Source organism: Amphibalanus amphitrite, unplaced genomic scaffold (genome assembly GCF_019059575.1).
Source record: "Amphibalanus amphitrite isolate SeventyFive unplaced genomic scaffold, NRLGWU_Aamphi_draft 000108F_arrow, whole genome shotgun sequence".
NCBI classification, from domain to species: Eukaryota; Metazoa; Arthropoda; class Thecostraca; order Balanomorpha; family Balanidae; genus Amphibalanus; species Amphibalanus amphitrite.
In genome coordinates, this window is record NW_024881603.1 from 518782 (window position 1) to 543850 (window position 25069).

Below are 25069 nucleotides of genomic sequence, written 5' to 3' on the forward strand. Positions count from 1 at the left end.
CGGGTCAAAAATAACCCTTCTTCGCGTTGCGGAGCACGCGGGTAACCCTAGTGTAGTCCATTTCAACAATTTTGGAAACTGCCAACGGCTAACTCGGGAACCAATAGAGCTACAGCGCCGCGGAAAAGCGCATTCGATAGCCCTTTTACAGACCTTTCTGAGTATTATTCTCAGATTTGACCTCAGGTCGACGGTTTAGCCGCTAGAGGGCAAAAACTAAAAATAGCAGTTTTCACGAAAATGTTTTTTCGTCAATGATATTTGACTCAAGAGAGCCACGACATTTTTTGGCAGCATCGTGTTCCTCTCGTCGAGACGCGTCGAATGAACTATTTGTTGACCTTGAAAGGTCATTTTGAAAATTTGACCTCAGTTCAAGGTCATGACCTGACCGGAAAAGGCCATGTTGCATATCAGTCGATCCGTTTCGTCGAGCTGAATACATGCCTCCTGGAGGAGCCCGCCTTCAGGCGCCTGTGCGCCACGGTGGGAGGTGTGGGCCGCAAGGCCCGCCGCGCCCGGCCTGCAACCGGTCGCGGTACGCCAAACGGGCTCCATCGCGCCCTCTCCGAGAGGGACCTCACGGCGGCCTTCCGTCGCCACCTCTCCGTCCTCGAGAGCTCCTGCTGGCTCGTCCGGGTGCCGCGCGCGCAGCGCGGCCCCGGCCCGCTGAATGATTAGTACACCGGCCGCGCCCCCCTCCGGCCCCGCCGACGGAGGGGGCGCTCGTCGGGCCCCGGGGGGACTGGACCGGAGACGGATCAAGAACCGAAGATATCACCGCAACCGTACGCGCCGTAGCCGCCTCACCATAGTGTGTTGGAACGCGGAGGGGCTCCGTACCAAACTACAAGAGCTCCAACGCTGGCTCCCGACGGTCAACGCGGACATCGTCGCGGTTCAAGAAGCTCAATTCTCATCTAAGGCTGTATCCAGACTCCCCGGCTTTCAGCCCCCGGTGGTCGTCCGACGGACAAGAGGTCGCGCGGCCGGCGGAGGGGTGGTGAAGGGCGGCGACGTCGCGCTCTACCTGCGCGCGGGGCTCCAGTTCGCCGCCCTGACCTGCCCCCTACTTCACCCTAACGACAACTCTACAGAGGTATGCGGAGTGCGTCTCCTCGGGGACCGCCCCCTCACCATCATCAACCTCTACGGACCTCCGATTCGTGCTACCGATCTCGACACACGGATGGACAACTTCTATCCCTCGGCTCTTCCGGCGGACAACCACACCCTGCTGGTGGGGGACTTCAACGCTCACCACCCCATGTGGGACCACGGCTGCGACGCGGCAGACGCGGTCGGCGCGAGAGTGGCGGCGTGGCTTGGCTCCGTAGGCTGGACCACGCTGAACTCCGGCGAACCCACCCAGACCCACGTCAGCTACCGCAACGGCTCCCAGACTGCGCCTGATCTGATCGCCTGCAGCGATGACCTCGCGAGGCGGGCGACGTGGCACCTGGGCCCCGATATCGGTAGCGATCACCTGCCAATGGTCGCTCAAGTCGCCACGTCCAACCACGGCTCCCGCTGCATCCGCAAGCCGCGGTGGTCCTTCAAGAAAGCGGACTGGGCGGCGTTCCAGGCCGAATGTGAGGCTGCCTTCGAGGAGGCGGAGCCTTCGCTGTCGACCCAGGAGCTGTCCACCCTGTTCGTGAACGTCCTCCACCAAGCCAGCGTCCACCACATCCCCCGTGGTGCCCGGGCTGACCCGAAGCCCTGGGCGCTGGACCCGGAGCTGAGGGAAGCCATCGCGGAGCGCCGCGAGGCCCGCCGCCTGCTCCGCCGCGACGACCCCCTCGAAGGCCCGCTGGGTCGAGGCAAAACGCCGGGCTGCATCAGTCGAGCGCCGCGTCACCCAGGCTCACTTCCGCGACTTCGTTGGCACCACCCTGAACAAGCCAGCTAGTCTCGGAAAAGTCGCGAAGATCCTGAAGAAGTGGGAAGGCGCCCCCGACGACCACCGACCAGGCGAGGCTATGGAGGACGGGGACCGGCTGCTTGTGACGGATGCCCAGAAGGCCTCAGCTTTTAACCGGACCTACGCACATGTCTCCCGGCAGGTCAGCGACCCCAAACCCGATCGGGCGGCCCAGCGCACGGCGCGACAACACAGTCGCTGCGCAGCCTGCGAAGACACCCGCACGGGCTGCTGCGGCGCCTTCTCGATGGAGGAGCTGGTTTCCCAGCTCCGGCGCTGCCAGCTGAGGAAGTCTCCTGGACCAGACGAGCTGTCGGCCGAACACCTAAAGCACCTGGGACCGATCGCCCGCGGGGCTCTACTGCGCCTGATCAACCTGTCATGGCTTGAAGGCGTGGTCCCCCAGGAGTGGCGGCGGGCTGTAATCGTCCCGATTCCCAAGTCAGGGAAGGACAAGCGCAAGATAGCCAGTTACCGCCCAATAGCGCTAACCAGCCACATCGCTAAGCTGATGGAGCGCCTCGTCCTGGCCGGGCTCACCTTTATCACCGACCAGCTCAAGATCATCCCGCCGGAGCAAGTCGGCTTCAGGGAGAAGCGCTCAGTCGAGGACAACCTTGGACGCCTGATTCAAGAGGTGCTGGACGGCTGGAACCGACCAAGGTCCCGCCGGTTACACACCCCAGATGGCCAGTCTGCCCAGAAGTTTGTTCTCCTGGCGTTCGATTTCTCCGGGGCATACGATACGGTAGACCACCGCCTGCTCCGTGCGCGCCTCCTGGACCAGGGTCTGCCTCGCTGCTTCGTCCGGTGGGTCTGGCAGTTCCTCCGCGACCGCCGCGCGTGCATGGAGCTCAACGGCGCGCGCAGCAGCGAGCGCATCTACCGGGCCGGACTTCCCCAGGGCAGCGTCTTGGCGCCGACCTTGTTCTTGTTGTGGTCGGCGCCTCTCGTCGCCTCCCTGAGGTCTGTCCCTGGAGTGTCTCCCTTCATGTATGCGGACGACACCGCGGCGCTGTGCGCAGGAAACGACATCACCACCGCCAAGCGGCGCGCCCAGCGTGCGGCGGACGCTCTGGTGCACTGGGCAAGACAGTCCAAGATGCTGGTGGCGGGTGAGAAGACCCAGCTGCTCGTCCTCTCCCAGAGCGCCGCCGACGCTGCGGACTGCGCCATAAAAGTCGACGGGAAACTGGTCCCAGCGGCCGACCGTCTTAAGCTTCTCGGAGTGACTCTCGACCGGCTTCTTCACTTCGGGGCCCACTGCCGCAGCCTCCGCTCCCGGGTGCGCCCCCGGACCTAGCAGCTCCGCAAGCTGACGGGGCGAAGCTGGGGACTGGAGGAGCGGCAGCTCCGCGCGGTGGCGTCGGGCTACGTGGGAGGAGCACTGCTGCACGCGGCCGCCGCCTGGCTCCCGGCGACACCTCAGTCCCACGTGGAGCTCCTCGAGAGGGAGATGCGGGCGGCGGCCCGCACCATCACCGGCTGCCCGCTGTCCACCCCGGCCCACGCTGTGATGGCGGAGGCCGGGCTGATGCCGGTGGCTGCTCGCCGGGACGTCCTGGCGGCGAAACTTCTCGCCAGGGCGCACGCGCTCCCCGAGGGCGACCCCCTCAGGGCTGTTGCGGAGGGCGGGCCGCCCAGCCGGCTGAAGACTGTGACGGGCTGGCGCGGGGTGGGGCATGACACCTGGCGGGCTGCTGGGATCGTGCTGCCGATCGAGACCCTGCTGCCCGCCCGCGCGCCGCCGTGGGAGGTGGCCGCCTGCCCACACGCCACATTCTCCCTGGACATCGGAGCGCTGCGGCGGGACGCCCCACCTGACGAACTGCACCAGGCGGCGCAGAGACACCTAGCGTCCCTCCCCCAGCAAGCCAGCTGGGTTTGGACGGATGGGTCGGCGGATGCGGGAGTCCGCAGCGGAGGAGGAGGAGCCTTTGTGGAGTGGCCGGACGGTGCGACCGACGAGCTACGCGTCCCGGCCGGTCAACTCTGCTCGAGCTTCAGGGCGGAGATGGTCGCACTCCGCGCGGCCCTGAACCACCTGTGCGACCACCCGCACCAGCCGAGCGCGCCGATCACCATCTGCTCGGACTCGCAGTCGGCCCTCGCGACGCTGAGAGAGGGCCCGGCGTCCCAGAAGACCCTGCTAGGAGCTGCCATCTGGACCGAACTAGCGGCCCTGGCCGGTCTGTCCCGCCGGATCCACCTACAGTGGGTGCCGTCCCATTGCGGCGTCGACGGAAACGAGCGCGCCGACCAGATCGCCAAGGAGGCGGCCGCGCTCCCCCAGGCGGCGGTCCCGGTGGACGTCGCTACCGCCCACCGCGCGGCCGCCAGACTGGCCCGCGACCGCACCATCGCCGCCTGGCCGGAGGGCTGGTACCGGACCCTGATGGAGAACCGGCTGCCGCCGCCGGCCGCGACGGGGGACAGATCGTCGGCCGTCGACGTCCACCAGCTCCGCGCGGGACACTGGTCAGGATCCCGCCAATACCTTCACCGGATTGGACGGAACCCTTCCGATGATTGCCGCCAGTGCCCTGACACCGACTGTGCGGCGGGCCTGTGCACCGTGTGCCGGGAGGAGGCCGACACGCCCCGGCACTTCTTCTTCCGGTGCCCGGCCCTCATGGGCTGGCGTCTCCGGAGGTACGGAACGATCTTCCCGAACCCGGAAGACGTCCGCGACGACGGAGAGGTGGCGGCCCTGGCGGCCGCCGTGAGGGACCTCCAGAGCCGCACGGCTATACCGCGGTGACGCGGCTGGAGGGAACACACAACAACAACAACAACAGCTGAATACATCTGACGTGTTTTCATCGCTCTAGCACGTCTTTATCAAAAGTTACAGCCAAGAAACTGCTGGTGACCGTTCATGACCTGAGATGACCTCAGGAACACAGAGGGGTCATAGGTGCATTTTTCCGACTCAATGTGTCATGTTTACCTATGAACCGATGTTTGAGAGGTTTTGAACATCATTCGTCCAAAAGAGGCGCATTTCAATTTTCTCCCGTTGACTTATATTGGAGAGGTCGCAAAATTGACCTGACCTTAGTTAGGTCATCGATATCAAAATTCCGAGATAGACATTTTGTACATACTGTTAACCTTATCAATCGCTGAAAGTTTCAAGGCGATCGTTCAGTCGGTGTAGCTATGACGACTGACGAGGATTGAAACTTTTTTCTGAGGTGAGGTCACTTGACCTGACCTGGTGACCTGACCTTGAGAGCCCTGGGTCTGAAATTTTCACAACATGTGTGGAAGAGATGCATGAACAGGTGTACCAAAAACGGCGGGCGGAACTCTCTCTCTCTCTCTCTCTCTCTCTCTCTCTCTCTCTCTCTCTCTCTCTCTCTCTCTCTCTCTCTCTCTCTCTCTCTCTCTCTCTCTCTCTCTCTCTCTCTCTCTCTCTCTCTCTCTCTCTCTCTCTCTCTCTCTCTCTCTCTCTCTCTCTCTCGCTCTCGCTCTCTCTCTCTCTCTCTCGCTCTCTCTCTCTCTCTCTCTCTTGCTCTCTCTCTCGCTCTCTCTCTCGCTCTCGCTCTCTCTCTCTCTCTCTCTCTCTCTCTCTCTCTCTCTCTCTCTCTCTCTCTCTCTCTCTCTCTCTCTCTCTCGCGAGCCCCTGGCAGAAATTTCGGGGGGGGGGTCAGCTGACCCTCTGACCCTCCCCTGGCTGCGCCACTGCGCTCTGTCATCGCTCGGTCCTTCGGTCACGCGCCGCGGCCGGGATCGGGGTTATTATTCATCCGGGCGCACGACCGGTTATCCACGCCAAATATCCTGTTCGGTATATGTTTGCGGGATGAGGCGTCCGACATGTCGCCTGCTGCCGGATGGCTTCCTGCCTATTTTCTACGCTAGTTTTAGGAAAAAAGCGCAGTCATCCTATTCAGTACTCATCTGGTTGTCTTGTTGCAACTGAGTAGTGGGCTCATTCGCATTATTTGACGTTTTGAATTGCTTTTATTCGATAAGCCCAATGGTTCGCTTCGCTGACAACAGACGTTCAGACCATCCTGGCACGGCACCATGAGCACTTCCAACGTCATTGATCTGTGTGAACATACGATGTCATGACATGGTTTATAATGGTTTCCTATCAGGCATAAATATTACACACACACACACACGCACGCACGCACGCACGCACGCACGCACGTGGTAAAGCAGGAGCTCCACAGTGTTGTCGAACAGGTAGGACTTCATCAGGCACAACAGGTCGCAGATTCGCACAGGTATTCGGCGGTTTCAGGCGGTACGCCGCTCAGCCGGCGCCGCTCCTCCCCGATAGCAGTCGCAGTGGTCCCTCCTCCCCGCTAGCAGACGCAGTGGTCCCTCCTCCCCGCTAGCAGACGCAGTCGCCCCTCCTCCCCGCTAGCAGACGCAGTCGCCGCCGCTGAGTGTCGCCATCCTTCCTCCTTGGGGCATTCCATGTCAACCGGGACAGCCAAAATCGGTCACCTCACCTCTGCGATTTTGTTCAAACTTTGTATGCTTATTGCCTATTGGGTGAAACCTCTGAGGGTGAAAGGATTTTGTCATATGCCCTCGGGCTACAGAGATACAAGCCGCTAAACTTATGCCTTTTTAGCAGAATTGGACGTGTAGTGCAATGTTGAAAGATCTATAGCTTCAACATTTTTGAAGCTATTAATTTCAAACAAAGTGGAACATATACATAAGGAGTTATACTAGCAAAATTTGGCAGTTTTTACATATTTTGAAAATTTTGAATATATTTTATTTTGAATTTATTTCTTAAAATATAATTTGTGAAAAATGGATACCCTTCGATTTCGCTCAAATTTAGATATTGTCTTCCACTACACGTAAGGCACACGTGCTGAGAAAATTAGAGTGGGCCAACGATAACTTTGGATGATATAGCAACAAGAAGTGCAACGTACACGCGCAGCGGAAGGGGGCGGATTTCGCCAACTTCACCTATTTTTCGCCATTAACTGACGCCGTATTCATTATATTAACGTCAAATTTCCAATGCCTGTCTAGAATCGAATTGCAAATCTTCTCGTGCAAGCAATAGGTAAATCGGTCCACAACTTTTCTAGTAATAGCGGTGCAAAATCAAACATCCTGCCGGGGCGGCGCGGCGGCCGGCGCCGGCCGATACTCGCCACCTGGGCCCGATTTCACTTCACCAAGTGAATATATTCTTGGTGTACTTTGGAAAAGTACACCGATAAAGTACGACAATAATACTATTCGGTTTCGCCACAGGAATATATTCAATACGTGCCCGCTTTACGTACTTTGAGAGCCACCGGCGCGCATGCATATATCTTTTCTTGTCGGGGACATGCAGTCACTATATTTTTCCGCATTTAAAGTCGACGAGCTTAAATGCTCAGATATACAATATTATGGAAAAAAATTCTAGCTACGCTAATCTACTATTATAAATCTTAAAAAGTTCGCCGCCGCCGTCGGGGTTACTCCCTAAAAGGCTTATTACGGCGCCGTCGATTCATGCAGGAGGGTGAAATTTTCACGACTCGTGGGTCACGTCATTCAACAGGTCGTATTAAATTTTGGGCACGATGTGGCCGGGGGTGCGCCCGTGGCGCGTGCTCATGTGCGCCATAGGGTTAGCATTAGAATCGGCATAAACACTTATTAAACAGGCTATTGCTCGGAAACGGTGAGGGCTACGGGGGTGAAATTTTCACGCCAAGTCGAGCGCGTGCACTCATTTGTCGTATTAAATTTTCGACGGTGTGGGTTCAGCGGTGTGCACGTGGTGGGGCCGCGACCGGTGCCGAGCAGAAGGCACGTGCTTTAGGCTCAGTTGTTCGCTTAGAAAACTGAGTGAAAAGCATCAGAGCCAACGAAGGCCGACACAGGCACCGCTCGCCAAGGGGATTCGCCAGTAAAAACAATTAATTTGTTTTTGCAATATCTCAGCCGTTTATGGGCCGATTTAGCTGAAACTTGGACTGTCGGTGGTAGTGTAGTGTAGGGTAGGGTAGGGTAGGGTAGGGTAGGGTAGGGGATTGTAGGGTAGGGTTGGGTAGGGGATTGTAGGGTAGGGTAGGGTAGGGTAGGGGATTGTAGGGGATTGTAGGGTAGGGTAGGGTGGAGTTAGGTAGGGTAGAGTTAGGTAGGGTAGGGTAGGGTAGGGTAGGGTAGGGTAGGGTAGTGTAAGGGTAGGGTAGGGTAGGGTAGGGTAGGATAGGGTAGGGTAGTGTAAGGGTAGGATAGGGTAGGGTATGGTAGGGTAGGGTAGGGTAGGTTAGTGTAGGAGTAGGGTAGGGTAGGAGTAGGGTAGGGTAGGAGTAGGGTAGGGTAGGAGTAGGGTAGGGTAGGGTAGGGTAGTGTAAGGGTAGGGTATGGTAGGGTAGGGTAGTGTAAGGGTAGGGTAGGGTAGGGTAGGGTAGGGTAGGGTAGTGTAAAGGTAGGGTAGGGTAGGGTAGGGTAGGGTAGGGTAGGGTAGGAGTAGGGTAGGGTAGGGTAGGGTAAGGGTAGGGTAAGGTAGGGTGGGGTAGGGTAGGGTAGGGTAGGAGTAGGGTAGGGTAGGGTAGGGTAGGGTAGGGTAGGGTAGGGTAGGGTAGGTAGGGTAGGGTAGTGGTAAGGTAGGGTAGGGTAGGGTAGGGTAGTGTAGTGTAGGGGTAGGGTAGGGTATGGTAGGGTATGGTAGGGTAGGGTAGGGTAGGGTAGTGTAGGGTAGGGTAGGGTAGGGTAGGGTAGGGTAGGGTAGGGTAGGGTTGCGTTCAGTAACATCTTAACTTACAAAGGGCTCGAAGAACTCGCATGCATCACCATCATACTTGACAGTTCAATTAAAAGCAGTTACCCACTTCTACAAAAATCATACCAATAAAAATGCAAGTTTCTACACCCAAACTAATGCATCCGTTAATCATACATATCAAAACATACAGTTATCGCGTAAACCTGTACCTCTAGTCTACTATTATAAATCTTAAAAAGTCCGCCCACGCCGCCCACGCCCACGCCGCCGTCGGGGTTACTCCCTAAAAGGCTTATTGCGGCGCCGTCGATTGACGCAGGATGGTGAAATTTTTACCACTCGTGGGTCACGTAAATGAACAGGTCGTATTAAATTTTGGGCACGATGCGGTCGGGGGTGCGCCCGTGGCGCGTGCTCATGTGCGCCATAGGGTTAGCATTAGAATCGGCAAAAACAGGCGATTGCTCGGGAACGGTAAGGGCTACGGGGGTGAAATTTTCGCTGTAAGTCGATCGCGTGCACTCATTTGTCGTATTAAATTCTTGAGGGGGTGGGTTCAGCGGTGTGCACGTGATGGGGCCGCGACCGGCGCCGAGCAGAGGGCACGTGCTTTAGGCTCAGTTGTTCGCTTAAAAACTGACTGGAAATAATCAGAGCCGGAAGGTCATTGACCTTTGACAACGAATACCGGCGCCGGGCACCCCTCGCCAAGGGGATTTGCCAGTAAATACGATAAATTTGTGTTTGCAATATCTCAGCCGTTTCTGGGCCGATTTAGCTGAAACTTGGATTGTCGGTGGCAGTGGGTGTAGGGTAGGGTAGGGTAGGGTAAAGTAGGGTAGGGTAGGGTAGGGTAAAGTAGGGTAGGGTAGGGTAGGGTATGGGTAGGGTAGGGTAGGGTAGGGTTGGGTAGGGGATTGTAGGGTAGGGTAGGGTAGGGTAGGGTAGGGGATTGTAGGGTAGGGGTAGGGTAGGGTAGGGTAGGGTAGGGTAGGGTAGGGTAGTGTAAGGGTAGGGTAGGGTAGGGTAGGGTAGGGTAGTGTAAGGGTAGGGTAGGGTGGGGGTAGGGTAGGGTAGGGTAGTGTAAAGGTAGGGTAGGGTAGGGAAGGGTAGGGTAGGGTAGTGTAGGAGTAGGGTAGGGTAGGGTAGGGTAGGGTAGGGTAGGGTAAGGGACTAAGGGTAGGGTGGGGGTGGGGTAGGGTAGGGTAGGGTAGGGTAGGGTAGTGTAGTGTAAGGGTAGGGTAGGGTAGGGTAGTGTAGGAGTAGGGTAGGGTAGGGTAGGGTAGGGTAGGGTAAGTGTAGGGTAGGGTAGGGTAGGGTAGGGTAGGGTAGGGTAGGGTAGGGGATTGTAGGGTAAGATAGGGTAAGGTAGGGGATTATAGGCTAGCGTAGGTAGGGTAGGGTAGGGTAGGGGTAGGGTAGGGTAGGGTAGGGTAGTGTAGGGGTAGGGTAGTGTAGGGGTAGGGTAGGGTAGGGTAGGGTAGGGTAGGGGATTGTAGGGTAGCCGGGTAGGGTAGGGTAGGGTAGGGTAGGGGATTGTAGGGTAGGGGTAGGGTAGGGTAGGGTAGGGTAGGGTAGTGTAAGGGTAGGGTAGGGTAGGGTAGGGTAGGGTAGGGTAGTGTAAGGGTAGGGTAGGGAAGGGTAGGGTAGGGTAGTGTAGGAGTAGGGTAGGGTAGGGTAGGGTAGTGTAGGGGTAGGGTAGGGTAGGGGTAGGGTAGGGTAGGGTAGGGTAGGGTAGGGTAGGGTACTACCATACAAAACACTTGAACACCCCGCACCTATCACCAACCCCTACAGTTTAATTAAAAACAGCTACCCAAATCTATCCAAATAATACATCTTAAAATACAAGTCAATCACCCAAACTAATGCACCCGTAACATAATATAAATCAAAACATACAGTTATCGCGTAAACCTGTACCTCTAGTCTATCTATATTATAAATCCTAAAAAGTCCGCCGTCGGGGTTACGCCCAAAATGGCTTATTACGGCGCCGTCGATTGACGCAGGAGGGTGAAATTTTTGCCACTCGTGGGTCGCGTCATTCAACAGGTCGTATTAAATTTTGGGCACGATGCGGCCGGGGGTGCGCCCATGGCGCGTGCTCACGTGGTGTGCCATAGGGTTTACACTAGAATCGGCAACAGGCTATTGCTCGGGAACGGTAAGGGCTACGGGGGTGAAATTTTCGCTGTAAGTCGGACGCGTGCACTCAATTGTCGTATTAAATTTTCGAGGGTGTGGGTTCAGCGGTGTACACGTGGTGCGGCCGCGACCGGCGCCGAGCAGAACGCACGTGCTTTAGGCTCAGTTGTTCGCTTCCAAAACTGAGTGAAAAGCATCAGAGCCGGCAGGTCATTGACCTTTGACAACGAAGGCCGACACAAGGCACCGCTCGCCAAGGGGATTCGCCAGTAAATACAATAAATTTGTTCTTGCAATATCTCAGCCATTTCTGGGCCGATTTAGCTAAAACTTGGATTGTCGGTGGCAGTGTATGGTAGGGTAGGGTAGGGTAGGGTAGGGTAGTGTAGGCCGTAGGGGTAGGGTAGGGGTAGGGTAGGGTAGGGGTAGGGTAGGGTAGGGGTAGGGTAGGGAAGGGTAGGGTAGGTTAGGGTAGTGTAAGGTAGGGTAGGGGATTGTAGGGTAGGATAGGGTAGGATAGGGTAGGGTAGGGGATTGTAGGGTAGCGTAGGGTAGGGTAGAGTAGGGTAGGGTAGGGTAGGGGTACGGTAGAATAGTGTAGGGGTAGGGTAGGGTAGTGTAGGGGTAGGGTAGGGTAGGGTAGGGTAGGGTAGGGTAGGGGATTGTAGGGTAGGGTAGGGTAGGGGATTGTAGGGTAGGGTAGGGTAGGGTAGGGTAGGGTAGGGTAGTGTAGGGTAGGTTAGGGTAGGGTAGGGTAGGGTAGCGTAGGGAAGTGTAGGGATAGGGGTAGGGTAGGGTAGTGTAGGGTAGGTTAGGGTAGGGTAGGGTAGGGTGGTGTAGGGGTAGGGTAGGGAAGGGTATGGTAGGGTAGTGTAGAGGTAGGGTAGGGTAGGGTAGGGTAGTGTAGGGTAGGTTAGGGTAGGGTAGGGTAGTGTAGGGGTAGGGTAGGGTAGGGTAGGGGTAGGGTAGGGTAGGGGTAGGGTAGTGTAGGGTAGGGTAGGGGTAGGGTTAAGTTCAAAAAGGGCCTAACATACAAAACACTTGAACACCCCGCACCTATCACCAACCCTTACAGTTTAATTAAAAACAGCTACCCAAATCTATCCAAATAATACATCTAAAAATACAAGTCAATCACCCAAACAAATGCACCCGTAACATAACATCAGGGTAACTTTTAAAGGGGGGGAAGAGGGGAATTTCCCCCCTTCGAAAATTCCGCTCCCCCTTTCAAATCGTGTCTGAACGGCTAGGGAGGGAAAGGGGAATTTCCCCCTTTCAAATTTATTTTGGAGCCCATTTTCAATCAATTCGCTATTCAGATTCTATAGCCATCGATTCAACCCCATTTATCGTAATGAGACGAATCCATTGGCTTAGTGGTACGTCTTTTGAACACATGTAGGCCTTAGATTTCTCCTTAGCCCGCCTGAAACACACCATGCTTTGCATGCATTTCTATGGGTGAAGGAAAATTCATGCGCCGTGATGACGTCACGGTAAAGGAATTCTGAAGCTCGTGAACGGGGGCTGGGGTAGGGTGGGTTTGAGTTCGATAAAGGCAAACCATGAGAAAGGCTCTAACACCCCGCAACCAGCACCAGCGTACCATGCCGTTCAAACAAATATCCAACTCCGACAAAATAAGACAAATAAAAATCATAAGTTCCCACACCCAAACTAATGCCCCATCAAACGCATCTATCAAAACGCACAGTTATAGCGCAAAATATGCCATCTAGTAATTATTAATTTTCAATTTTCGGTTCCATCCAACCATTTTACGTTCAGTGCAGCAGGAACTCCAGATTTGACCCGATACCGATCGGATAGTCGGTGGGACCGTCTCTTGTCTTGTCTCTTCCGTCTTTTCGCAATCACTGACATATCGGTACAGGCGTCGGCGTAGAAACCGGCGGGGGACGGGATTACCTCTCCGAACCAAGGGTGGATACAGGGGGAGGGGGGCAATGGGCCATGGCCCCTCCTTTGACGCAAAAAGAAGGTGACCCCCTTTTGGACCCCCTTTTATATTCTGTGTTCTTTCTCAGAAACGACCCATTTATTCACGATTATTTTCACTTTTTCATCGACGCCAAGGCCAGACATGTAAAAATTTTTGTCCCAATATGACAATGGCCGTGTTTAACCATCCTCCAAACCGGAATCATTGAAGGAAAAACAACGTTATTTTTGTCCCATAGGCATTAAAGCTTTGAGTAATAAATGACTTTTCTCTTTATGCAGCATTCACGTTCATCTGCTTTGCATGCAGAGCAGGGCGCAAAAAAATGTACCTCATCACAGCCGGCTTTCCCAATGGAACTTTCACTGCTCACTAATACTAATAGTAATAATTCAAGTTTTGTGCTTCATTAGTTTTTGTTCGGATATCACTGCCCACCTTGTAGTTGTAGAGGTTGCAGTTTTGTAGCGCCGTCGTTTCTCTACATACACGACCACACAAAGAACTTTGGAATTGCTCGTTAACTGTAGCTTTTGTGAGCGTTTAAGAATTTCATGTTTTTTGCTCATTTTTGCTCGAACAGTTTGACATCAATTACTCCTGACCTAAGGTGACCTAAGACTTGAAATTTTGTGCGAAGGTTTCAAATTGATGCCCGGTAAGGTACTAAAAATTTGGCGGCGCTGCGCGCCGCCGTTTTTCGCTTTTCAAGAAAACCCACATGGGGGCCAAAATGACCTCCAATCAGGGCGCGGATTAACCTCTCTCTTTAGAAAGGCGTTACTTAATGTTTGGCCGGGGTATACCTACTAGTTATTGATACCACTGATAGGTTGATACTACTGATTGGCATTTGCAAGGGCGCAGTCAAGTTGGGACCTCCCCCGCCCCTTACAGCCAAGGTAGGTGCGTATATTTTTTAGCAAAATTATTTTTTGGCAACCTTCCAAAATAAAGTGGCTGAAACCCGAGGAAAGAATAGGATTTGGGGGTAGGTAAGGTTCTGCGGGCTCCATCCTAACGAAAAACCTAATGGTATTGCCGCCCACCCCCCTTTCAGATGCCCCTGGATCCGCCTTTGCCCCGAACTTTATTCCCCCTCTCAACTTTTCCTGTAAAAGTAACCCTGCATAACATAAATCAAAACATATAGTTATCGCGTAAACCTGTACCTCTAGTAAGAATTAAATTTGCTGATCATACAAGAGGAAGTACCTGAACAAATATTGCTAATAATGCTCTTGATTTTTGCTGGGAGCATGACATTCCAAAGCCAAAAATGTAAACAATCGGCAGCAAGCCGCGCAGCACAGTTGACGTTACTGGCGTGTGTGGGTTTTATTGGATTTTGAATTGATATTAATTTTTTCTTCCAAGTTACTTCTCATTAGATATTGCTTCAATATTTGTTCACATATTCTACGCAATTCTGGAGTGGTTCAAAGCAAATATAAATAAAGTCGAACAAGAAATGGCATTACTTGAGGCACCTATCTTATATCTAACTACCGGGCACTGACGAGTGACGATAGCAAGGAGCACGGCCGACTAGCCGACAAGTTATCTGAAATATTACTTGAATCAAGTTTTTAAATTATCGAAGGGTCTACCGACGACTTCAAATATGGAGAATATTTCGGAATCATTCGGCAGACTGAACCTGAACGGAAGCGGGAAGCCGGTGATAAATTGAATCATTTGGCCACAACACACAAAAAAATATGGACATTGGACAGCATATGGGTACTGCAAAGAAATAGCAAAAGTGGGCGATGAAAACGAATGTAAACGCATTGTGACTTGTGATGCAACATGCTGGGCATGTCAATCAAGGCGTTGCTGGACTGGACTTCAGTCCTTCCTCTCGCCCTCGCCAGTTATTTACTTCCTCTTCGGTAAAACGCTGTATAAAGAGCACGGTGTAATAATCACAGTGAGAAATATTTGAAACGCTTTTGGCCTTTTGTGTTATCAAAATACAATGTGAACTGTCCTTTTTTTAGTGGAAAACTCAATGTAATCGGGAATGCGAATGAAAAAAGGAATTCCCTGTTGTATTTCTGCATGATGGGGTGATTTTAATCGCAGTGATGCCACGATGAGATAAGCCTTATAAAAATAGCTGTTCTGGGGTTTTATTTCAATATAAGCCCTGACACACGATACCCTATATATCCAGCAAGAAATAACCATTATGACATCCAAAAACTTTTTGCGTAGCCTGTGGCATGTTTTTATCATACGTTGCATCGACGAAGTCATTAAATTTGTAACATTATCATACAAAAAATTGATGTATGCCAAGCTGTTTCTCAAAGTATGCCACAAAAAGTAGCATGCTTTCAATGCCAGCAAACTCGGCAAACAGCTGTTGAAAAAGCAGATCGGCGTACCAGAGGTACCTCAAATGTAATAGTATGCCAAATAACGACGGACTTATGCAGTCATACTTTGTCTTTGTCTTGAATAAGTATCCCTGTACGGAGTTTGGTGAAACTGAATATGTCATAATATGCCAAAAGTGAATATGTACGCCGCCGTAATGGAATATATTCACTTGGTGAAATCGGGCCAATGGTAGACTGTGCCGGCGCGGGACGGTTCCATATTTGCACTGCGTTTCTTACCGATGATTATGATCGATTCGCGTCAAATCTTGTGTGAAGGCTTAGAAATGTACAGGCAATCTTATGGTAAAAAAAAAACGAAAATAAATTTGTAAAAAGTTGAATTATTAGGGTGCAAACACAATATTGTGACTGAAACGTTTCCCGCATCGGCCGACCCACGACTCTGCCGGCGACAGCGACTCGTCCACCCAACACGTGCTCAAAATGGTGGAGCGCAGCCGGCGGCCCAAGACGAGCGGCGGTCGGCGGCGCGGCGCGGCCGGGCCGCGGCCGGTCGGCCCGCCGCCCGAGTCGGAGTCGCCGTGGCGGCCGGCCGGCGGCTCTGTGCCCGTCGAGGCGCGCGAGTCCATCCTCCGGCTGGTGGCCGAGCACCCACAGGTGAGTTCGACAGCTGGAGACTGGTCGGGCCGCCTCCCCCGGCCGCCGCTGGCAGGTGCAGCCGGGCGGTGGAGCGCGGACGTCCATCAAATGGTGCACTTTGTCGTATGGGCGATATGTAGCTGTTGTCGACGAGACATGTCTTCGTTCGTTTCATTGTAGCGATTCTTTGATTTGATTTAGGCTATGCTTCAGGACACCATTGATGGATTTTATCAAAAAGTCATTCAGAAGAAAGTATGATTTTAGCATGTTAGTTCACGGCGGTGACGGTGACATGACATTGTTAATTTGCACAGGGAATATACTTGGACGAATTCAATCAGAAACACCTGGCAATGGTCGGGCACGCTATCGCCTACATCACCCTGGGCTTCTTGTCGCTGAAGGGCCTGATGGAGTCGATACCGGAGCTGGTCCGACTCAAGGAGACTCCCACGGGCGACAAGGTGTTCCCCATCCCGGCGCCAGGTGAGACCGGGTGACGGGACCAGCCCACTGACACAGCAGCTGACTGATCGCAGCACCCAGTCCGCTGACTGACCACACGCCCAGTCCGCTGTCTGCTGCGGCCATATTGCACCGAACGCATGGAGGCGCTTTAAGAGGACCGTAACACGGGATAGATGTGCTTCATTGTTTGGATGTAGCTGTGATTGTGCATAGTTATTTATCAAACTTACACCAACTTCCGGGATCGTGGCAAAACTTGTTTTTTTATACCGCATCTGTTAGTATTGTGTCGCACTATTTTAGAGACGTCAGCTGTTTTTCAAACACTGCTGTTTGAGCTGCCGTTTCGGCGGGCTGTGACCCACTACTCTGCTGTGTTCGCAGGCGCTGGCTCCTCAGCGACCCCGTCCACCGCACCTGAAGCCCAGGACGCGTCGCCAGCCACTGCCTTCCTATCCTGTGAGTACAGTGCTGTTCCCCCGTCCGACAGAGGCCGAAAAAACAGTTCGACTTTCTCCAACCGATCTAAAATTTGCTCCACAAGAAAATGATTTGTTGCATAACCCGGGTCAAGAACTTGAATTCCTCTACAGTTTCCATGAATACTGAGCACCAATACCGTTAGCGCCAGACAGCTTCAACAATGCGCTGAAACAGGGCCGTGCAAGAGGTCATGACGTACCCGTAGTTCCAAGTTCTTACTATCTGTAAGAATCTTGGTTCTTACTGTCCGGCGCGTAGATGTCGCTGGATGTCGCTGCCGGACCGCAGCGACATCTATTCCACGGACTGCACGCTCTAAAAAACCGCTACTTTCTACAACTGCTGTAAGGGCGCAATTCCGCTCGCGATTACGGGAAAAGTAGCCTTTTTGACACTGATTTGCTTCAGTAAGATGGAAGCAACTGGGCTGGGAGCAAGTCAAGGGTGGCATAGCCAGGCCGTGGGTCGGTTACAAAGTACTCACAGTGGGTCATTAGCTGAAGCTTGAAATTGCACATGGATGCAAGGAATGGCCATGATAGTAAAAGATTCTGTGTTTCATCATTGGTGATCGATTATTTTCCGTTTGCATAGCTATTCGGTCAATCATTTGCTCCAACACCGGTTGGAGGGATGGACAGTTTTTCGACCTCTGCCGTCCGAACCTGTCTGGACGACACGACAGGTGCAGAAAAGCAGTACTGCGTTTTAAGCTACATATATACTGCTTTCTCCCGTCTGTACATTTGTCATGTCAGTGCTTTAACCCGCGCCCGGCTGGGGGTCCTGGATTTCCACGCCCTGCTGGGGGGGGGGGTGTTTGAACACCCCCCCCTTCTAACTCGGCTCCTGGGCCACGTAGCGATACGCGGAAGGCGGCGTTCGAAAGAGCGTCAAAAATAATGAGGAAATCACTTCGGTCAATTTTTTGGTCAGGTCAAAGGTCAGGTCACCAGAGGTCATTGAAGGCAAAATTTCGCCGATTTCCAGGTCGAATGTCGACAATTTCCAAGAAGCCAACGCATAACTCGGGAACCAATAGAGCTACAGCGCCGCGGAAAAGCGCATTCGATAGCCCTATTAACGCCCTTTCTGAATAATTCTCTCAGATTTGACCTAACGTCCACGGTTTTGCCTGCAGGGGGCAAAAGCTGCAAAAATAGCCGATTTTTTTCGGAAACAGTTTTTCTGCAATAACTTTTGACCCAAGCCTTGTAAGAGCTTACTTTTACCGGCATCGTGTTCCTCTCGTCAAGACGCATCGAATGAACAATAATTTGACCTTGAAAGGTCAACTTGAAAATTTGACCTCAGATCAAGGTCATGACCTGACCGGAAAGGGTCATGTTGCATATCAGTCGATCCGTATCGTCGAGCTGAACACATCTAAGGCGTTTTCATCGCTCTAGCATGCCTCTATCAAAAGTTATTTGTGAAAAACTGTTAGATACCATTCGTGACCTAAGATGACATCAGGGCATAAATAGGGGTCACGGACACCATTTTCATGTTCAGTGTGTCTAAACCACTTGTAATTCAGTGTTTGGGAGTGTTTATAATGTCTTTCGTCCAAAAGAGGCGCATTTCAATTTTCTCCCATTGACTTATAATGGGGAGGTCGCAAAATTGACCTGACCTTAGGTCATCGATATCAAAATTCTGAGAGATACATTTTGTACATGCTATTGCTCTTAGCAATCGCTGAAAGTTTCAAAGCGATCGGTCACTCGGTGTAGCTATGACAGACATTGAAACTTGTTATGAGGTGAGGTCACTTCAAGTGACCTGGTGACCTGACCTTGAATGACCTTGGTCTGAAATTTTCACAACATGTGTAGAATTGATGTATGATGAGGTGTACCAAAAACGGCGGCGCTCCGCGCCGCCGTTTTTGAGATATTCGCGAAAAACCACAAGGGGGGGTGTTCAAACACCCCCCCCCCCCAGCAGGGCGCGGGTTAAATGGCGGGCGCAGCCCAATTCAGCCCCTCAGTACACAGCGCGTGCTCACGTGGTGCGCTCAGTACACAGCGCGTACCACGCACGTATGCTCGCCGGCTCACAACCCGCGTTCGATCCAATTCATACACTTATCATTGGCTAGGAGCAAAGTTGTCCGTTAATGATGGAATTTTGGCGACAGATATTGTGGATCCATTTTCATCCATTTAGTATTTTGAAATATGCTCTGATTTGGCGAATATGTAATATCACAGAGACGGTAGCACGAATCCATGACGCCCGCTCCACCCGATCCTTGACACGTGAATGTCGTAATTTTCAGTCGAGGATTCTGTTCGCGGCTTCTCGGAGGAGCTGGTGAAGGTGATTTCCGCGCAGAGCGAGTGCGTCAAGGTGTCCGACGTCCCCAACTTGTACTACGTGAGTACCTGCCGTGTGGTGAATGTCCCGATGTCAGAATGTACCTGCTTCACGTCTACCACCTACGTGGCACCTAGGTATGTGCGCTGGCGCGTCGTGACATGGTGTCGAACTCGGGACTTGGGACTCGGGAACCACAGTCGCTGACCTGTGAGTAGTATACGCGAGCTCGGGTTTCCACGAGCTGCGGCTGCGGTGTGAATGGAGGGGCGCGCCCCGTGTGTCGGCAGCGCGAGTTTGGCCGCGGCCTCGACTACCAGCAGCAGGGCTTCACCAGCCTGCTGGAGGCGCTGGCCTCGCTCAGCGCGCCCTTCCACCTGGAGAAGCGCGACGACGACTGGCACGTCAGTGTGAGGAGGCCGGGCGGGCGGCGGGCCCGCGCGGCCAGCGGCGCCCAGGGGCCTGCAGCTGCCGGCGACACGGGCCGACTGCACTCGCCCAAATCAGGTCAGTCGGCGTAGGCGCGGCTGATAGGGCACCACGGCCAAACACTTTGGAGGGTCGCCGGACGCTTCAGAGGACCTCTTTATTCGTGGTCCTCATTGTTTAACGCGTAGTTCTAATTAAGCTGTTTGTGTCTCGCGTACGTTCACTAACCCGCAATGGTCTCATTTGATTTCAATTTTTACTTTTAGCCAGTTAGTAAAGTTGGGAATTTTGATGATTAGTTGCTTCTTAGCTGTTCATGTTCTGTTGGAGAACGAACTTTTTTACTTTTTTTGACGGCATTAAAATGTTATTCAGGAAAGCTGACTTCAGTCATTCTGCACTTGGTTCCATCAAATCACCATTTGTCTGGTCCGTGCCTCAGATGCGACTGGGGTCGTCCCGTCGGCGGCGGGCGGGGACGCCGCGCGCTCGCCCGTACCGCCTGCGCGGTTCGCCATTCAGCAGCTCGTCTGGCTGGAGGAGGGCCGCCAGGTGGCCACCGAGACCGGCTACCCGCTGCTCGAGGTGGTCGTCACGCACGTGAGTTACATCCCCGGTACTCCCACCATAGTAGACCGGCTACCCGCTGCTCGAGGTGGTCGTCACGGACGTGAGTTACATCTCTGGTACTCCCACCATAGTAAACCATACCGAACGGCTACCCGCTGCTCGAGGTGGTCGTCACGCACGTGAGTTACATCCCCGGTACTCCCACCATAGTAAACCGGCTACCCGCTGCTCGAGGTGGTCGTCACGCACGTGAGTTACATCTCCGGTACTCCCATCGCATTATAAGATTCGGGTTGTTTATATATTTCTTAGTGTTTTTACACGAGCAAGACATTATACATGGAAAATATAGGCTGCTTCATTCTGGTGCTTCATTGGAAGCTGTCTCTGGATGTGCGCTTAGTGCGCCGAGACGTATCTTCAACCTACGTATTTCCGAATATCGGTGCGTATTGCAATCATTGCCCAATCATTGTTTTGGATCGGTGTTGATTTGAGTGTCGTTTTGTGCGCAGGCCCGCTCTCCGGGTGAGTTTTTCTTCCGTCTGGGCAGCAGCGGCGCAGAGCTGGTGCGCCTGGAGGCCGCCCTGGCCGCTGTGTACGGCGGACAGCACCGGGCGCCGGCCATGCGGCACTGGACGGCCGGCCGGCCGCTGGCCGCCCGCACCCACGCCGGCTGGAGGCGCGCCGTCCTGCTCGGCCGCGCTGCCGAACAAGTGAAGGTGAGCGGCGGACCGGTGGACAGTAACGCCGGTAGCTCTAGGCTGGTGGTTGTTTGGTGAAGTGGAAGGATTGGGGTGGGTAGGGAACTGAGAAAATATGGGTGGCATACGTCCTATGTAATATCCAGCTGCAGTGACGGAGTGCACTGCGTATTTCGTTGGTGTTTTTGTTCGTTCACTCAGTGGTTCTGAGTGCACTGTGCGTCTCCCACTGGCAGGTGTATCTAGTGGACACGGGCGCGCGGCTGCTGCTGTCGCTGGAAGCCGTCCGACCCCTGGACGACCAGTTCATGAAACTGCCGGCGCTGGCGCACGAGGTGAGAGAACCTCTGCAAAAAAAAAACTGCACTGCAAACATGCGTTTGTGCAATGGAATGGACTTCTGTGTAAAATGTCCGAAACTATTGCGTCTGTCGCTGCTCGCGACGCTATTGCTCTGCGCCGTTCGCAGGGGTCTGCCGTTATTTGTTTTGCGCGGTTGGCAGGGGTCTGTTATGAGTTGTTCTGCGTCGTTGGCAGGGGTCTCTGGCGCGGGTAGCGCCGCCCCTGGGTCTGTTATAATCTGCTCTATGTACACCGTTGGCAGGGGTCTCTGGCGCGGGTGGCGCCGCCCCTGGGTCTGTTATAATCTGCTCTGCGCCGTTTGCAGGGGTCTCTGGCGCGGGTGGCGCCGCCGCTGGGTCTGTTATAATCTGCTCTGCGCCGTTGGCAGGGGTCTCTGGCGCGGGTGGCGCCGCCCCTGGGTGTGTTATAGTCTGCTCTATGTACGTACACCGTTGGCAGGGGTCTCTGGCGCGGGTGGCGCCGCCGCTGGGTCTGTTATAATCTGCTCTGCGCCGTTTGCAGGGGTCTCTGGCGCGGGTGGCGCCGCCGCTGGGTCTGTTATAATCTGCTCTGCGCCGTTGGCAGGGGTCTCTGGCGCGGGTGGCGCCGCCCCTGGGTCTGTTATAATCTGCTCTATGTACGTACACCGTTTGCAGGGGTCTCTGGCGCGGGTGGCGCCGCCGCTGGGTCTGTTATAATCTGCTCTGCGCCGTTGGCAGGGGTCTCTGGCGCGGGTGGCGCCGCCCCTGGGTCTGTTATAATCTGCTCTGCGCCGTTGGCAGGGGTCTCTGGCGCGGGTGGCGCCGCCCCTGGGTGTGTTATAGTCTGCTCTATGTACGTACACCGTTGGCAGGGGTCTCTGGCGCGGGTGGCGCCGCCGCTGGGTCTGTTATAATCTGCTCTATGTACGTACACCGTTGGCAGGGGTCTCTGGCGCGGGTGGCGCCGCCCCACGGCATCTGGTCGCGGCCGGCGCAGACCGTCTTCGATAAGCTGGTGCGCGGCGGCGTGCCTCTGATGGCCACCGTCCTGCAGCAGTCCCAGGTGAGGCGCCGCCGATCACTCCACAGAGTACTGTCTCTATACCTGTCGGTTCTGTCCGCTCCTCAGTACGTCAGCGCGCTGCTGCTGTGTACTGTGTTATGTGTACTGGGTATTGCGTTTGTACTGTGTACTATGTAGTGTGTAATGTCACTGTACCGGCTCTGTCCGCTCCGTCAGTAAGTCAGCGCGCTGCTGCTGTGTACTGTGTACTGTGTAGTGTGTAATGTCACTGTACTGGCTCTGTCCGCTCCGTACTCAGTATATCAGCGCGCTACTGCTGTGTATAATTGTGTCATATGCTCCGTCTCAGTACATCAGCGCGCTGCTGCTGTGTATAACTGTGTCATATGCTCCGTACTCAGTACGTCAGCGCGCTGCTGCTGTGCGACACCCGCGGTGAGACGGACGTCCACGTCGGCGACGAGCTGGTGTCGGCCGGCGCGGCGGTGGTTCAGCCGCAGCACGACTGGCCGCCGGCGACGCTGCGCACCCCCAACTCTCGGCTGCTGAGCGACCTCTACGCGGCGCTGGGCACGCCCGACGACCACCGCCGGCCGGCTGTCAACGGGGAGGTGCGGACGCCGCCCGAGGGCGCCGAGCTCCTGTCTCCGGCCAGGTCAGTGGCGCCGCCGCCGTCTGTGCCTGCCCGCGTGGCAGGCATTACACGGTGCGTCCAGCGGCCCATATTATAGAGTTGCGGAACAAATTTAGTATAGTATATGTTCACAGTTCTTATAATTGCAATGTGTCGTGGCAAACACACCGCTACTTCTGATGCATTTTCTCAACCGTCATTTCCCTCCTAAGCACTGTGTATTTTGGGTACGAATTTCGGTTTGTTGTATTCTGAGTTTTGTATTTATTATGGATGTCGAATTACGAGAGGATAAACTGTGTGTTGCAGCCGGCAGCTGCCGGAGGCTGGTCACTGCGACACCGGCCTGGTCGACCAGATCAACGCGCTGAAAATCCAGTGGTACGTGCTCATTACCTTTTCGATGGCACACGAATAGAGGGTGCTGAATCAGTGCTCCTGAGAACTGGTGGATCGTCGGCCAGCGTTCGCGTCTAGTCGTGTCATAGAAGCAGTCATGAATCGTCAGTTCGGATGTTTATTTCCCGTTTTTCGTTTTTTTTTTTTTTACCTTAAGCACGTTGAAGTGAATCAGAACGCCTGTAGGCGTGAGGCTAAGAATGTCCTGTCCTAAGAATGGCCCGTGTTTGCAGCGTTTGACGGCACTGCGCTGTGCTCCAGTTACGACGCCCACAAGCAGTCCGAGGGTGCGCCGGCGGGTCCGCGGCGGGCGGCGCTCAGAGCGCGCCACCTGCGCCTGGAGGCCGAGCTGCAGCGGCTGCAGGCATCGCGATAAGTCCGCAGACCGCAGTGAGGCCCGCGATAAGTCCCGCAGACCTCAGTGAGGCCCGCGACGAGTCCTGCAGACCTCAGCTCGCGATAAGTCTCGCAGACCTCAGCTCGCGATAAGACGTCCCGCAGACCTCAGCTCGCGATAAGTCCCACGGACCTCAGTGAGACATGCGATAAGTCCCGCAGACCTCCGTGAGACCCGCGATAAGTCCCGCAGACCTCAGTGAGGCCCGCGATAAGTCCCGCAGACCGCAGTGAGGCCCGCGATAAGTCCCGCAGACCTCAGCTCGCGATAAGTCCCACGGACCTCAGTGAGACATGCGATAAGTCCCGCAGACCTCCGTGAGACCCGCGATAAGTCCCGCAGACCTCAGTGAGACCCGCGATAAGTCCCGCAGACCCAGTGAGACCCGCGGCGGGCGCGGGTCTCACTTTATTGTACCTGTACCTCGCATTGTACCTGGCACCGGGCAGCGGGGCGCAGTCCCGGTCCCGGCAGCGTGCGCAGATAGGTGTTGCTTTGCATGACTCCTCCGAGTACGTTATTCGGAGCGGCTGTGACTGCTCGTCCAGAGTGTTAGGTAAATGTAATAAATTAATTCTCACAGTTGCCTGCTTTTGTGTCATTTCACCTATTAAAGGGACCCTCCCACCTTCAAAAAAGTGAACCCTATTAGTGGTGTTTTCATCCACCCCTCAGGTTTTTCGGGAATATCTCCGAAACCGCTGAAGCTACGATGCTGAAATTTTCTGACTTTTCCTAAAACTAAATTGGGCACATTCCCTGAAAATTTCAAGTTCATAACTTTACCAGGGGCGGCTCCAGAGCACTGGGAATTGGGGGGTCCTATTCGTGAAGCGAGTCATTTGGGCGAAGATCACGATGCTGATGTATTATAACTGTATGCACCAATTTTACGAACAGTGAATGAAAGGTATCATGTGATAACATATACAAAGCTGTTATTGTGCATCCTCTTTTGACACGTTTTTGCTATAATATGCGGATCCAGGCGTCCAAAAAGGGGGGTTGTTTTACCTCCCAACATAGGTGCCCTGACACCGCCTATGCATGACCAATACAATTGTAGTCGTTCTCTCATAAGAAAATTGTAACATAACAAGACCATTACCACCCTTTTTAGAAACAGTACCAACAAAAACCTTATTTACTATACTTTTTGTGTACCCCCAATCTCAATTATCTGTATCCGCCTATGATTTTTGAAAATGCATATTTTTAGGATCCATGTGAATTCCTGGTTCATTCTCTATCGATCGGCAAAAGTTGCGTTAAGCTTGGTTCAGAAACCTGGCCGTGATAAACAGTCTAAAATGTATCTGCAATTTGCCCGTTTTTACCCCCCTCTACCCCCCTATTGACATTTCTTAATTTTTATTTTTTAGAGATGTAGATCACGTTGAGCGAAATCGAATGCCGTTTGAATTTTGAAAATCGGCCCGTTAGATCTCGAGATATCAGGGGGGGGGTCGTAAACAGCCCCCCCCCCCTGCCACCAATAGGGGTAGCCAGGAGCCTGCCACTAATAGGGCTAACCCTCGCCGGACCTATTGGTTTTCTACATACGCGCCGGGCG

At 54.0% G+C, this 25069-nt stretch overlaps 2 protein-coding genes across 3 annotated transcripts; both read left to right on the forward strand.

Annotated features, from left to right (window-relative positions):
- The first annotated feature begins 443 nt into the window (after positions 1-443).
- Positions 444-6327, forward strand: LOC122380836. Its single transcript, XM_043364333.1, has 5 exons — positions 444-476; positions 953-1768; positions 2064-3101; positions 3225-4135; positions 6306-6327. Exons 1-5 carry the CDS (start codon positions 444-446, stop codon positions 6325-6327), a joined length of 2820 nt encoding a protein of 939 aa, XP_043220268.1.
- Positions 6328-15460: 9133 nt separating this feature from the next.
- Positions 15461-24084, forward strand: LOC122380851 (tudor domain-containing protein 5-like). Of its 2 annotated transcripts, none has more exons than XM_043364366.1 (12): positions 15461-15758; positions 16058-16229; positions 16596-16670; positions 18979-19076; positions 19307-19523; positions 19888-20045; positions 20531-20737; positions 20956-21054; positions 21986-22105; positions 22468-22721; positions 23010-23081; positions 23333-24084. In XM_043364366.1, the coding sequence occupies exons 1-12, from the start codon at positions 15585-15587 to the stop codon at positions 23337-23339; spliced, it is 1653 nt and encodes a 550-aa protein (XP_043220301.1). In that variant the 5' UTR covers positions 15461-15584; the 3' UTR covers positions 23340-24084. The 2 variants fall into 2 exon arrangements, with proteins under 2 accessions (XP_043220301.1, XP_043220300.1); XM_043364365.1 differs by having other exon boundaries at positions 23361-24084.
- Positions 24085-25069: the final 985 nt, after the last annotated feature.